At 34.9% G+C, this 16,825-nt stretch overlaps 1 protein-coding gene across 1 annotated transcript in view; it reads right to left on the bottom strand.

The window, feature by feature from the left end:
• Nucleotides 1-15,482, bottom strand: part of LOC117797275 (olfactory receptor 4N5-like) — a 29,422-nt gene extending 13,940 nt beyond the window's left edge. Inside the window, exons 1-2 of the mRNA XM_034648663.1 lie at nucleotides 15,441-15,482; nucleotides 225-490 (exon numbers count right to left, since the gene is read on the bottom strand). Of these exons, the coding sequence (XP_034504554.1) occupies nucleotides 225-490; nucleotides 15,441-15,482 (308 nt within the window). The remainder of the gene's footprint in view (nucleotides 1-224; nucleotides 491-15,440) is intronic.
• Nucleotides 15,483-16,825: the final 1,343 nt, after the last annotated feature.

The raw sequence follows: 16,825 nt of genomic DNA on the forward strand, positions 1-16,825 counted from the left end.
TGTTATTGTTTCTTCCATCTAGAACCTCATTCTTCTCCAACTAAAAATATTTGACATATCTGGGGCTCAGTTGGTTAAGCATCCNCCCCTGTAGGAGATTACCTTCTTCTCAGAAAGAAAGTGAGTGATGCTGAGTGATGCAACCCCTGTAGGAGATTACCTTCTTCTCAGAAAGAAAGTGAGTGATGCTGAGTGATGCAACCCCTGTAGGAGATTACCTTCTTCTCAGAAAGTCCACCAGCATCCTAGGAGCTACAATGAAGGAATAGGATGAATCCAGGAAGGCCAAGTTGCCCCGAAAGAAGTAGAGGGGGGCTGTGAGGCCAGGGTCTGATCTGATGGTGAGGATGATGAGGAAATTTCTGGGGAGGATGATGAGATAGAAAATTAAAATTAGAACAGAGACCAGGAGCTGAATATCTCGAGACTGGGTCAGACCAAGAAGGATGAATTTCACCACTGTGCTGTTGTCATTTTCCATCTCCTCTGCCTGCAGTACATCAAGAAGCAGAGTTGATTGTTGTTATTGTTTCTTCCATCTAGAACCTCATTCTTCTCCAACTAAAAATATTTGACATATCTGGGGCTCAGTTGGTTAAGCATCCAACTCTTGATATGGGCTCAGGTCATGATCTCAGGGTTGTAAGGTTGAGCCCCAGACATGGAACCTGCTTAAGATTCTCCCTCTGGCCCCTCCTTCTCCCCTGATCCCCTCCCTCTATTAAAAAAATTGACATGTTTGTCACATCAGCTAAAATCATGTCTCAACCCTCACCAACATGCTGGGTAAACTCCAAACATTTTGTTAACTCCACACTTAAAGCAAGCAAACCAACAAACAAAAATACTGTTTTCATACCACAATTCTTATTCCCATCCAACCATGCACTTCTGTAGAACTGCTCTCCACTCTAAGAATCTGGCATCCTACACATTGGGATTCCTACCTTCCCGGGTCATATGAGAAGTTTCCTAATTGAGATACAACATAACTCCAATTATTAAGATCTTTGCATTTTTATGGTGTACTGTGCTTGAGACTTAGCTATTTTCTTGAAATTACACCTCTCTTCATTCACCAAGTCCAATTTTTTTTAAGTATTTCCTTTTTTCAGTTCCTGTGGAATTCTCAGTTCCTGCCTGCTCACTCTCTGCCTTGCCCTCTGTATTCTTTTATTAATTCTCTTATTACATTACCCTCTCTGGTCTGGTGTCTTTCTATTACCCTGACTCCAAACTGATCATCAGGATCCCAGTGGAAACTCCAATTTTCATTTAACTTAGAGGCAATTTCCTGGCTATGTCCCTGGTTAAATACCACTTATATAGCCACTCCATACGTTGTTCATCTAGCTTAATTAACACTTCCTATATAGTCCCAGTCTCCTTTTCTCTCTGATCCCAGTATAACACCCAAGGGTGGAGAGCCTTTAGCCTTTCAACAAACAATATGCTACAATACAAAATTTGCAAATATAACATTTTAAAAATTAATTATGTCAATGCATAAAATCATAGCATAGAACAGAGAGAAGTAACAAAAAAGATCCTATAGTCTAATATATTCCTTTCAAAGATAAGAAAACTAAGGCAACTGTCGTTACCTAGGTCTAGAATGAGTTTTCTCTTTTGTTCTGATTGACAAGTAGTGGAAGAATGCAAGTGTGTTCTTTTTCATTTAAATAAAGAAATTACTAACACAGCTCTCATCAGTGGATGTCCTTTTTTGTGTACTTAAATAAAAATAATATTGCTACTCTAAAAATCACACCTTTATGGAGCCTAGAATTAGAAGATAAACCTTGTCTAAGTTATTGGAGGGAAAATCCAGACTTAAGGCTCAGGCTATTTAGTGGGGTGTGCTCATTTCAGAAGGGACACATGATGATTCATTGAAGAGTGAACATAAAATATAAAATTATGCATACAATTGTGTATATAATTATGCATATATGTACATATTGCATTTTAATTTTACTCTTTTCAAAATGATACTTTTTGGTATTTACACATTGGTATAATGGTATACATGTACTTTATAAATAAACTGCATATACTTAAGGTACATGTTCAAAAAATTTTGTCACAGGTATGAAATGTTCTTAAAGTTTGAAAATTGCTAATCTACAGAAAAATATAATGTGATACATACCAGTGCTCCCCTATCCTATTTAACTAAATAGCACAGTTGCTTTAAGTAAGTTCTGTGAAATATGGAGTGCCAAAAAAGGGGGACATCTTTGCCAGGAAATGCTAATGGGTCAGTAATTAGAAAGAAAGACTAGAAGAGACAAGGATGAAGGAAAGAAAGAAGAGGAGAGAAATAGAAAAGCCAAAAACCAAAACAAAGCAGGAGGTCTATATAGTGTACTATTAGGATACATATTTAAGGAAACATTAAAAATATCTGTTTTAAGTATCTCTGAAGCTAGTTGAGTGGATAATATATAGGTTTCCATTGTATTACTTACAGCCAAAGGTAGAATTTATGAAAGTCTTTTTCAACATACCGATCAGTATATATACACAGTATACATATACACAAACACCACACACAGAATTTTAACTATGCTACCCAAAGCAATCTACACATTCAATGCAATCCCTATCAAAATACCATCAACATTTTTCACAGGGCTAGAACAAACAATCCTAAAATTTGTATGGAGCCAGAAAATGCCCCGAATAGACAAAGTGTTGAAAAAGAACCAAAACTGGAGACATCAGAATTCTAGACTTCAAACTGTATTACAAAGCAGCAGTCATCAAGACAGTGTGGTACTGACACAAAAACAGACACATACATCAGTGCAACAAAATAGAAAACCCAGAAATGGACCCTCAACTCTATGGTCAACTAATCTTCATCAAAGCAGGAAAGAATATTCAATGGAAAAAGACAGACTTTTCAGCAAATGGAGTTGGGAAAATCAGACATTCTTCATGCAGAATAAAACTGGACCACTTTCTTACACTGTACATACACAAAAATAAACTCAAAATGGATGAAAGACCTAAATGTGAGACAGGAATCCATCAAAGTCCTAGAGGAGAACACAGGTAGCAACCTCTTTGACAGCCTTAGCAACTTCTAGCTAGACACATCTCCAAAGGCAAAAGAAACAAAATCAAAAATGAATTATTGGGACTTCATCGAGATAAAAAACGGTTGCACAGCAAAGGAAACAGTCAACAAAACTAACTGAATGGGAGAAGATATTTGCAAATGTCTTATCAAATAAAGGGCTAGTATCCAAAATCTATTAAAAAAACTTATCAAACTCAACACCCAAGAAACAAAAAAATACAGTCAAGAAATGGGCAGAAGACCTGAACAGATGCTTCTCCAAAGACATACAAGTGACCAACAGACACATGAAAAAAATTTTTTTTGCAGGCTTTCCAAATTAGCTTCTCTGTTTGCTTCTTAACTTTTCAACATTTGGGCAGCCGTTTGTCTCAACATTCATTCCATCATTTGCCTATAAAAATATACTCAGGAATGTAAGTCAGAGCCCCATTTTACTTACTTAGGATTTTTGAATCCCACAAGCTCACTCAAGAGTGTATTATTTCATGATATGTTAGTGTTCAATGATATCTCTAAGACATCAGAGGATTTCTGAAGGTCTTTGTGATAGCCTCCTCCACTCTGACTCTTTCCTTTCATCCCTGTTTTTTAACTATTACCTAAACAGATGGTATTACATACTACCCGACATTTGATTCATTTTCATCACCTATCCCCTTTTCATCTGTGTACCTTCTGTACCTATGATTCTGAAATGGTGGCTGAAATAGATCCAGAGATTATGTATGAAATGAGCATTTTTCTAGGTAAAATAAATTTCTGGGATAAATTCTACAAATTATGGCCCTTTTCAGAATAAAAATATCCTATTTTAGCCAGTTAGTGGGAAAGTGTTGTCAAAAGAAGCTGAAACAAAAATCAAAATCCTCACCACTGTATCTCCTATCTTCCTTGCCATTTCAGCTAATTCATAGATTATCACTGTGGCAATGATGATATAGTAGAGAAGTAGGGAAGGGGAGGGAGAAGGGCTACTCTCATTTCTAGGGTGGGGACACAAACATCTGCTGGCAAACTGTGCATGCCTAGACTACAAACCCTGGTCAGACCAGCCTCTGGAGCCAGGTGTTTAGAGACCAAAGGGGCTTCCCCATTTCTTTGAAACATTCACTCATGCTTCCTTCCTTATGTTCTGTCCTCTTTCTCTCTCCTTTCACCTTATCACCATATCTTCATTTTCCTAACTTATTTTTGTAACTTTGATTGTTTCTTTTCCCCTTTCAATTTATTGAACTCATTTCCCCCAATTTTCTCTCCCTGTTTACTCTACCTACTTTAAATCTCACTCTTCTTTATAATTTTCTCTTCTTTCTCCCTATCATTTATTCATGTTCTTTTCTGTCTGAAATATTTTGTCTCTCTGATTGTCCTCTGTTCATTGCTACTCCACTATATCCCATGCCTGTCTTGCCATTATATCTAAAAACAAAACAAAAACCTTATTGTTGGTTCCTTTCAAACAAAAATGAGCAATAACTACACTTCCCACCATATTCCATTCTTAACAGTCTACAAAATAAAGTTTATGTCACTCTTAAATACTAATTATTTACTCTTGAGTGGTATCCTTCTTACAGTTTACTAAATCTGAACCCATTCACTCCTATATATTTTTTCTGCACATAAGTAAACCTGATAAAATGAGATGCTTTACCTTTTTTCAATAAATCTCAGTATCATTCTAGTGAAATGAATATATTTAACAAAGTTTCCAAAATTTGAGGTAATGTCTGCCAGCATATTGATTGAAGCTTGTAAGTTATTTAAATGTAAATTAGTAAGTTTTACATATTCTTAAAACTGTGGATCAAGCTGAAGAACGTGATCAAAGATGTAATTGATACTGATGGTAATGGTGGACATATAAAGCACTAAACAAATGTATAGGTCTTCACCCAGGAAGTTCACTCATCAGTAAAAGGAGATGGTTAAATTACTTCTAAATTCCTTAATTTTTTAGGCAACTTAATAATGTAGAAATATCCTTAGTTTGTAAACCTTTTATATGATTTTAATGCCTTTTTAGAATGAGTGAGTGTTGGCTCAACATTTCAGTAAATGTATGACACTGGGAAAGTCACCCACCTTTCAGAAGCCTGGCTTTTCATCTTTCACATAGAATAATCATTGACTCTTTCTGTCAGGGATATAAGGCTCATGGTATATAAGGATGACGGCAATAATAATTAACTTATTCAAGAATGTTTAAACCAAACCTAACCCTGCAAATACATAGATATTAAGAGGTAGCTCTACTGAATGGGCATATTGCCATGAGATTCTTTGTCAATGGCTGTAGGGTAAACCCTGGGTGATGGTAGCCACAAAAATCTGAGTGATTAATAGAAGAAATTGGGGCGGTGCAGTAAAGCTTTTCATGTAAAATTGCCAATGCTCAGTTGTTTATATATCAGTCTTTTCTCAGTTTTACAGCTTTCTCTGTCAAAGCCCTATGTTTTGAATAAAAGAACCAGAGGCAACAGAAGAAACTCTCAAATATGTTGTATTATGGAAATTAAGATATCTGGGCTAATCTGCAAAATGATAAAATCTGTTAAGTTTTTCTCTAGAGACTTTAGCCTAACTTTCTGTAGTTTCCTTCCTTTCATCTGTACTTTATAAGGACAACAAAAAATATCATTCATTCATATGCTCCTTGGTTTTAACAGGAGATGTCAATTCTCTGAAAGTGATTGATAATTTCACTTGCTTATGATAAGAGAATAAAAGTTTTTGGGCACCAGTAAAGTAATTCTAAGCATCAAGAATATATGGAGATCTCTTAGGGGAAAGGAAGAAAATGCCACACTGCTGAATTTAGATCTTTGGCTCTGCTGTTCCCAGTGAAACTCTGACCTCTATTCCATTGTAATCCAAGGCAGCAGTTAAAGCAGAATAGCTGTATTATCTTCTCCATTGTCCTCTCCTTGTTTCTTGTAAATATGAATACTACTCCCAGCCCTGGAAATTTGATTCTCCAGGGGTTTTATGTAATTGTCACAAAGTAGCCATACTTCCTCCCCTGAAAAAACACAACAACAAAACAAACCCCATTAATTGACAATTCTTACTGTTCACAAATATTTGTTCTCACATAGGGACCTTATATTTTGGAACCTCTTTAACTCTTTATGGAGCAATGGAGAAAGTGCTTTGGAGACTTGAGACTACCACAACCCTATTGAATATTTCCAAAGGGAGCTATTAGAAGGTCAACTAAATTAGGCATGGGGAAATACCAGAGCTTTGGAAAGGATAAATATTTTTAAATATGTCACATAATGCCACACTGGATTAATTCTGAATTCTAAAACCAAAATCCTATCAGTAAATGAGATAATAGAATCCTATTTGGAAGCATATTTACTGGGTCAAAAGTAAATAGAAGGTTAAGAAAAGTTCATTTAAATCCTATAATAACCCCCCAAATGTAAATAAGTGATGGAAGATTAATATATATATGAAAAAAGCAAGCAGTGCCAGGATGAGAAGGTGAGAAAAGTGAGGCATTTGCCTTAGGCACAAAATTTACCAGGGTACCAAAAAACTTAATAATAAAGATAAATAACATTTTAATGCAATATCTTAAAAATCCCACTTAATGTGAAAATTGTGAACAGAGTAATCAAATTTTTAAACGAAGACATCAGAATTACAGATATTTCCTTTTGCATGACTTCCCAGTATGGCTCAGCATGACAGTTACTGATCCTGTCTTTATTTAAAGTTTGGCATTTATTTTGTTCATCATGGATTTTTAAAATTAATTTTGATTTTTTAAAAAAATATTAAAATAGTTTTTCTCTTTATCACTAAGTTATTGGTTTTTTTTTTTTGTCACCCCCTTAGATTTTGCACTCAAGGCAAGTGCTTGCCTTATTCTCTATCATCACCATGATCTGGCTCTGAAATCAAATAATGTGGCCAAGTCAGTAATGAGTATGTAAGAGTCAGCATATTGCTGGTGATGAAGACATAATGCTCGTGAAGACTTTGAAGGCATAATTCTTCTTAGAGGAAAGAACTGTTTGGTGTAAGACAGACCATTTACTCAAGGGAAAGTGACTTCCCATAGAGGATGTGAAAAGATATATCATGATCTCAGTATTTGTTGTTTATTCACTTTTACTCTGCTCAGAACCAAAAACGAAGACCTTTTTGTTTTTTCCACTGAAGATTATTCAGATAAATTAAGGGTCAGAGCAATTAAATGCAACTTAATTTTTATATCTATTTTTATTGTTTTGCATTAAAGGGAAACCTGAGTTTATGAGTCACTTTACAGTTGAAATAATGAACACACATTTTTGTGAACTATAATTCATAATCAAATATGTATTTGTCCTAATCTATTTTCAGCTCAAAACCACAATGTGAAAGGTATAAAAAGGGGAGTGAAAAAAGAGATAAAGAATGATCAAAATGTAGAACAGGAAAACAGAGAAAGGAAACATAAATGGAAAGGCAATTATATATAATAATAAGTTATAATTACATAAATAAATTACATATTAATTGTATACAATATATAATTATATAAATATATAATTATTATATATATAATAAGATATAATTGTGGAGTAACAGCCCCATCCTGGAGTAGGTTATAATCCTGCCACAAAAGACTCCTAAAAATGTGATATTTTTCTGTAGTTATAATCTGGGACTTCCTCACTTTTTAATCACCCCAATACATAAGATAAAATTAAGCTGAAGATCTAAACTAATTCTCAAAATGGAGGCTTTTTTCCCCAGCTGGGAAAGCATTATCATGTTAGATTTACAACCTGAGAAAAAACAAATGAATAAAAACATTTTTAAAAGTTGTATCCTCAGATTGACTTAAGATATTGTACAGTTGATTTACCGATCAAAAAGCATATACACAAAAATAACCCATTACAGTGAAAAGACTGCCAGATAGAAAGTAAAAAGCTAAGGTTGTAGTGCTGGGTTCAATCTTTAAATGTTCCATGGCTTTGGAAAATAATATCACCTTTCTCAGACTGTTATCCCACCTATAGATGGGGCATTTTTGTTTTTTGTTTGTTTTGTTTTGTTTAAAGATTTATTTATTTGAGAGAGAATATGAGCGAGAGGGGCAGAGGGAGAAGGAAAGAGAATCTCAAGCAGGCTCCACATTGAGCACCCTATGCAGGGCTCCATCTCATGACCCTGAGATCATGACCTGAGCTGAAACCAAGAGTTGGTCACTCAACTGACTGTGCCACCCAGGAGCCCTGGGGTATTTTTGGATTTTTTAAAATATTAATATATGAACAATTTATCTCTATTACTGAGTTTATTGACACTCCCTTAAATTCTGTACCCAATTCAACAATCACTTACTGTCTACCATGAACCAGGTAGTATTTTAAGTGTCCAGAATACAGTAGAGACAAGACAAACAACATCCCTGTTCTTTGGAATTTTACATTCTAACACAGGGAAACAGACAATAAACAAGCAGGAAAGAGAACGTCAGATAGTAATGAGTGTGATAATGAAAATATAACAGTGTGTTGGAGAAATCTTGAGAAAAATACTGCTATTTTAGATGGTCACAGAGGTTCTTTCTGAGGCAGTTTTGTAAAAGTGAGATCTGAAGGTTGAAAAGAAGCCATTCTAGAATGAAGTCATCAAAAAGAAAGATCTGGTGTGCTGAGGAAGAGAAAACAGGCCAGGGTGCCAAGAGAGTGAAAAATTAATATACAGAGAAAATTCCTTCCCATCTATGTCCCCCACCTATACCTTCCATACACACAAAATTCCTAATAAGAAATACTATCATTCTTTGTGTATCTTCCAAACAGTATTATGCATACATAAGCAAGTGGATTGTACATTTTCCCTATTAATAAACAAATGTGATAAACATCCCAAATAGGGGATTATTTAAATACATTTTAAAAACAGCATATAAGTCAAGACTTCATTCACAGGTATTTAAAATACTAGATATATAAAATATGTAAGCTCATGTATAATATAGGTTCTATAATATTATTTAGTTTTTACATGCTGAAAAATGGGAAAATACATTCCAAAATATTATATACATTCTCTGGCCTTTTTCCTACTGTGTATATTTCTCATCAATTCCTTTGTACTGGTCATTTTTAAAAATTACTGTTATGTTATTAACATCACATTATGTAAAACTCTATATTGCCCATTTCAAAATTTCCCATTCTGCTTTTTACAGTAAAAAAATAATATATTCAATTACTCATTCTCTCCTTCCAACCATTATGGAAAGTCTACCAGAGTGAGTCAATGTGCCAGAGATGAAGTACAAAAATAAGACAAACACTAACCTCAAGGAAGACAGAAAATTGTGAGTAATGCACAAAAATTTAAATAATCGTGAGATGTTTTGTTAAAGAACGATGCTTAGGGTATCATAAGAGCAAAGAGAAGTGAACACAGTGTGGGGCAATAGAAATATTTCAAGAAGGAAGAAGCATTATAGCTGAGTCTAGGTTGACATATTCACCAGAGAGTGGTAAAAGCAGAGAACAGCATGAGCAAAGGCATCAAAGAATCAGAACTGTGCATGTGCAGAAATAGTAACAGACAAGATTGGAAAAACAAGGTAATTGCTAAGAGTAGTTGTATTTGATTAAGTTTGTAATTCAGCAAAAGGAAATTCAGGAAATACCCATGAGAGTGCTGTTTCACACTGTATGTAAGGAATACATCTAGCTGACTTGATAAAATTTACATCTCAGTATGTTGTTTATATATCCTGTAGATATATCATCAGAGTAAATTCAGTTTCAAAAGTATACTCTTACATTTAAAGTTCAGAATTTATTATGGCATTCAACATGGTGGGTCTTAATCTGATAGATTTCATTCTAGGATATAAAACAAATTTCAACACATTTTTTTAAAATTGAAATCATATCAAATATGTTCTTGGACCACAATGAAATTAAACTAGAAATATATTAGGCTAATTCTCAAATATTCAGGAAAAGAAACACACTCTAAATAACCCAATGAGTAAGAAAGTCAAAGAGATCAGAAAATATTTTTAATTGAATGAAAATGAGAACACAATTTCTAAATATATGCAAGATTTAGATAAAGCAGTGCTAGAGAGAAATGTGTAGCAGCAACTGAATATATTAAAGGGTTTATAACAAAGGGTTTGGGTTTTGTTTTTGTTTTAAAGATTTATTTATTTGACAGAGAGACAGCCAGTGAGAGAGGTAACTTGTTGGGGGGGGGAGTGGGAGAGGAAGAAGCAGGCTCCTAGCGGAGGAGCCTTGTGCAGGTCTCAATACCAGAACACCGGCATCACGCCCAGAGCCAAAAGCAGACGCTTAAAGACTGAGCCACCCAGGCGCCCCTATAACAAATGGTTTGAATCAATAATCTAATCGTCCACTTTAGAAAAAAGAACAGGAAATTAAATGCAAAGAAAGAAAGAATATAATAACATAGATACAAGAAGAAATATAAGAAATTGAGAAAATAGAGAAAAATAAATAAAGCCAAAAGCTAGTATTTTTGTAAAGAACAAGAATATTCATAAAACTTTACCCAGACTAGTCATGAAAAAAAAAGAAATTACAAAAATGTCAATATCAGAAATTAAAAAGAGGGTCAATCACTATAGGTATTATATAAAAATTAAAAGAATATTAAGGAAACATTATGAGCAATTTATGCCAATGAATCTGATAATTGAATGAACAAAATTCTAAAGACATTAACTGCCAAAGCTAATTCTAGAAGAAGTAGATTGAATAAATGTGTATCTATTAAAGATACTCAATTTGTACTTAAACATCTTCCCACAAAAAAACTTCAGACCCGGATGGCTCCTCTAGTGAAAACTACCAAATATTTTTTGAAGAAATAATACCAATTCTAAACAAACTCTTTCAAAAAACAATATAAAAGGCGAGAGACTAGACTCTGAGAAACAAACTGAGGGCTTCAGAGGGGAAGGGGGTGGGGGAATGGGATAGGCTGGTGATGGGTGGTAAGGAGGGCACGTATTACATGGTGCACTGTTAGACGCAACTAATGAATCATCGAACTTTACATAAAAACCAGGGATGTACTGTATGGTGACTAACATAATAAAAAATATTATTATAAAAAAATATAAAAGGGAAGATATTTTCTAATATCTGATAATATTTTTTTAAAGATTTTATTTATTTGACACAGATAGAGACAGCCAGCGAGAGAGGTAACACAAGCAGGAGTGGGAGAGGAAGAAGCAGGCTCTTAGCAGCGGAGCCTGATGTGGGGCTCAATCCCATAAAGCCAGGGTCATGCCCTGAGCTGAAGGCAGACACTTAACGACTGCGCCACCCAGGCACCCCCTCTGATAATATCTTCTTGTACACATTGAGTTATTTAAGTGTCTGGCTTAAAGTGTCTGGCTTAATTCACAAATATATATATTTTTCTTAATTATTTCAAATTCAACTCCATTGTGGTCAGAAAATATATTTTGTATGAAATATACTGAGACTTTTTTATGTGCCAGCATATCCTCTATCTTGACAAATGTCTTGTGTGCACCTGAAAAAACCTGTGCTCTTCATTGTTGGGTGTAATTCTCTATAAATAACAAGTAGGTTAAGTTGTTTAGTTTCTATTACCCTACTGATTTTTTATCACATGTTCTACCAATTTTCAAAAAAAAGTTATTAAAAATCTCAATCCATGCTTTTGGGTTCTCCACTTCTTTATTTAGATATGTCTGTATTCATGCATAAATTGTTAAGTTCTGTTACTAGAGGAATCACATTTAAGATTGTATGTCTTAATGTATTGACATTTTTATCACTATGAAATTCTTTTATAAATACCTTGTAATACCTCTAGGTCCTTGAAGTTTACTTTGTCATTAATACAACCATGCCATGAAATGGTAAATATTTGCATGGTGTATTGGGTTCTCCACAGAAACAGAACCAGTAGGATAGACACAAAATTAAGACAGAGAAAGAGAGGGGGAGGGCAGGTGGGAGGGATGCAGTTTATTATGATGAATTGGTTCATGTGATTATGGAAGTAGAGAAGTCCTACAATCTGCCATCTGCTAAATGAAGACCCAGGAAAGCCAGCCATGTCATTCAGTCCAAGTTCAAAGGTTTGAGAACCAGGCGAGCTGATGGCATAAATTCCAGTCCAAGAACTAGAACAGATGAGATGAAATGTACCAGCTCAATCAGTGAAGCAAGGAAGAAAAAGCAAATTCCTCCATCCTCTAAGATTTTTGGTATTCAGGCCCTCAACGGATTGCATTATCTCTACCCATGTTGGGAAAGGCAATCTACTTCACTGAGTCCACCAGTTCAAATACAAATCTCATGCTAACACTATCACAGACACACCAGAAATAATGTTTAATCTGAAGACCCATGGCCAGTTGACACATAAAATTAAACATCACATATGGTATATCATTCTCCACTCTCATACTTAAAACATATCTGTGACTTTATATTTAAGAATTGATGTATCTTATAAACAATATATACTTGAATCTTGTTCTTTTTACAGTCTGAAAAACTTTTTTTTTAAGATTTTTTATTTATTTGTTTGACAGAGATAGACAGCCAGCGAAAGAGGGAACACAAGCAGGGGGAGTGGGAGAGGAAGAAGCAGGCTTCCAGCGGAGGAGCCCGATGTGGGACTCGATCCCGGAATGCCGGGATCACGCCCTGAGCCAAAGGCAGACGCCTAACCTCTGTACTACCCAGGCACCCCTGAAAATCTTTTTTAATTGGTATGTTTGGTCCATTTACATGTAATATTATTGTTGATATTTGAGTTCAATATATTTGTCCCATTATTCTTCATTCCTTTGCATTTCTTTCCTTCTTTTGGAGTGAATATTTTTAATATTCCATTTTTTCTCCTGTAAAGACTATCTAATAAAGTCTCCATGTATTATTTTTGTGTGTGTGGGGGTGCTCTAATGATTATAGTATTCATCTGTAGCTTACCAGTCACTCCAAGTTTTTATTCAAGGATACTTCATGAACAGTGTATTTTTTAAATTTTTTTAAAGATTTTATTTATTTATTTGACAGAGATAGAGACAGCCAGTGAGAGAGGGAACACAAGCAGAGGGAGTGGGACAGGAAGAAGCAGGCTCATAGCAGAGGAGCCTGATGTGGGGCTCGATCCCATAACACCGGGATCACGCCCTGAGCCGAAGGCAGACGCTTAACCGCTGTGCCACCCAGGCGCCCCATGAAGAATGTATTTTTACATATATATCTTTTATCCTCTTTTAAGTCCTCTGTGCTATTGTTGTCATATATTTTACTTCTATAAAAGTTATAAGCCCCATAATACCTTATTATTTTTTAAGCAGCTAAGTATCTTATAATAAATAATACAAGGTAGAAATAGACTTTTGCCATACTTACACACTTATTTACCATTTCCAGATCTTTTCATTCTTCCTCATTAATTCAGGTTTCCATCTGACATATTTTAATGTTGAAGAATTTCCTGAAGAACTTCCTTTGGCATGACTATTTTATGTAGGTCTGCTAGCAACAAATTTTCATCCTTTATGAATATTAAAATGCCTGTTGCACCTTTCTTTTCGAAGTTTATTTTCACTAGATATGGAATTCCAGCTTCACAGTTCGTTTTTCTTAAGAATTTTAAAAATTGTATTTCACTGACATCATGTCCATTGTTTCGATAAAATGTCAACCACCATTCTTGTTGCTCCTCTGAACTTTTTTTTTCTCTTCTGCTTTTAAGATTTTCTTTTCAGGGGTGCCTGGGTGGCTCACTCGGTTAAACATCTGACTCTTACGATTTTGGCTCAGGTCATGATCTCAGGGTTGTGGAATTAAGCCCTGCATCAGACTCCATGCTCAGTGTGGAGTCTGCTTGGGATTCTCTCTCTGTCTTCCTTAGTCCTTTCCTCCTCATGTGCTCTCTCTCTTGCTCAAAATAAACTAATATGAGATCTTAAAAAAAGAGAAAAAAGATTTTATTTTCATATTAGGTTAGCACGTATTATACTGTGGTCTTATTTGTATTTATACTGCTTGAATTTTGTGGAGTTTCTTGGATATCTGAGTTAATGTTTTTGTGAATTTTTGACAGTTACTTCTTTTCCTTGTCCTATTCTCTCTCTCTCCTCTTCTGGAATCCCAATTACATATATGTTTTACTATTTGATATTGCCCCAAAGTATATTAGTACTATTAATATTTTTAATCTTTTATCTCAGCACTTCAGCTTGGGTTATTTCTAAATACCTGCCCTCACCATCATTAGTCATTCTGTCTACATTGTCCACAGTGCTGTTCATTCATCTCATCTGAAGCATTTCTTTTAATTTCAAACATTGTTATTTTCAAATCTAGCATATCCATTTATATTTAGAGTTCATACTTCTCTCCTGAAATCCTCATATATTTATCCATTTATCACTTATTTGATATATTTATAGAAGTTCTCTAAAATCTTTGTCTGATAATTATATCATATGGTTCATCTGGTAGTTTTTGTCTATCAATGCTTTTCAATTAATTATGAGATAACACTTCCTTGTTTTATTTTCTTGGCATAGCTCCTAATTTTTTATTATATTACTAATACTTTCAATAAGAATTCAGTGGAAGATGAAGAATAGTATTTAATTTTATTTTGCTTAATTCTTCAGAATGTCCAATCCTCTTCCTCTGTCCAGAAGTTAGAATAAGTGTATACCTGGGTGGTTCAGTTGGTTAAGTGTTTGCCTTTAGCTCAGGTCAGGATCCCGGGGTCCTGGGATCGAGTGCCACATTGGTCTCCATGCTCAGCAGGGAGCCTGCTTCTCCCTCTCCTTCTGCTTGTGGCTCCCCCTGGTTGTGTTCATACTCTCTCTCTCTCTCTGACAAGTAAATAAATAAAATATTTTTAAAAAATAAAAAAGAAGTTAGAATGAGGATCTGATCTTCAGATTCCTTCATAGGTCTAGTTGAACTGGGACTTGGAATCATCTTTAATTAAACTGAACTTAGCTCAGATTAGTTTTACCTCCAACATCTGCCAACTGCCAGCAAGATCTTTTCTCTTGCTGATACTTGGAGCCAGGAGGAGTTTGAGCCACACTTCAGATATTTTTGTTTCCCTTATGATTCAACTCTATAGACATCAATACCCAAGCACTACAATAATGGCTGGGAGTATACAAATCCCCTCTGATTTTCATTTCTTCCTGCAATGTCCCTTTTCTGAGAAAATTACTGGTATGGGTATCAGTGGTTGTTGGGGGAGAAATTTATAAAAGTGAGCTATTTATTTTTGTGTTTGGAACTTTTTCAGATTCCAGTCTGTCCATGGCTTAGCGCTTTTTCCTCACCTCTACCAAATATCTCAATCTATGGTAGCGAAACTCCTCCATGTGCCCATATCCAGACCAGATAACTTGCCTACAGATATAAAAACTGCCATAACTCTCTGCTCATCTAGATGGGCTTTGTCCCTCTCTGGAGCTCAGTAATAAGACTTCCTTGCTCCACCCCCTCTTTAGAAGCCTCATAGAAATGTATAATTTTTATTTTGCACTTTTCTGTTATTGATAATACATGAGAACATTATTCTACAAGCTAACCACAATCAGTGCTCTGTATTCTTATGGTTTGTTTTTGAGAATAAAATTATAAGCTTTTCCAATTTTTCCTTTGTTAATTATCCATTACTTTCAATTGCCCCTTTCCAGTTTCCTTCTGGGTATGTAATTGTTTCATATTCATTTATGGAAGTTACTTGTGTATTAAATAAATTAATCTTTTATCATTTATATTAATTTTTAGTTAATAACTTTTATGCATGGATTCTCCCTTGTGCCATTCTGGGGTAGGGAGAAATTCAATTCAATTTCAGTGCAAGCCTCTATAATTAAAGAGAAAATAATCTGCATATCCATATGTGGCAGGCAGATTTTTATCAGTTTTTTACATTTTAACTACACATATATTTTTTAACATGTCAAATATAACTACTTTTCACTTACTATTTTCGTATCATACTTCTTTTCACTTACTATTTTCGTATCATACTTCACTTACTATTTTCATATCATATAAATATAACTACTTTTCTATTCACTTACTATTTTCATATCATACTTTCTCACTTCCAAGATTGTAAAACTATTATCCTACGTTTTCCCACTATTTTTGGCATTGTTTTATTTTGTTTTCCAGTAAAGGTGAAAACATATAAACAGGTTCTTCTAGGACCTTTCCATCTAGAGTTCCAAATTTGGACTATCAAATGAGCTCATGTAAAACTTGAATTTAGAAAAAAATTAATTGGAGAGAGAGGCAGTAACATTAAAGGTATTCTATATCATCCTCCTGTTCCCAAACCATGGCTAACTGATACAGTCTTTCAGTCAGTAGGTGCAAAATGGCTTCTTGTTTCCCTATTCACCTGATTATTTCAAAGAGAGATCACTTGGCATGTTAGTTTTATACTATTTTTTTGGCAATCATGTATGCATGCCCAGCATAAAAAATAGTCTCTATCCCTTAAAAGATTTTACAAGTACCTAATTTCCCACACTAAACCCCATTATATTTAAAATAACTAAAGTAGGGGTGCCTGGGTGGCACAGCGTTTGGGCGTCTGCCTTCGGCTCGGGGAGTGATCCCGGCTTTATGGGATTGAGCACCCACATCAGGCTCCTCCGCTGTGAGCCTGCTTCTTCCTCTCCCACTCCCCCTGCTTGTATTCCCTCTC

This window comes from Ailuropoda melanoleuca, chromosome 20 (genome assembly GCF_002007445.2).
Source record: "Ailuropoda melanoleuca isolate Jingjing chromosome 20, ASM200744v2, whole genome shotgun sequence".
NCBI classification, from domain to species: domain Eukaryota; kingdom Metazoa; phylum Chordata; class Mammalia; order Carnivora; family Ursidae; genus Ailuropoda; species Ailuropoda melanoleuca.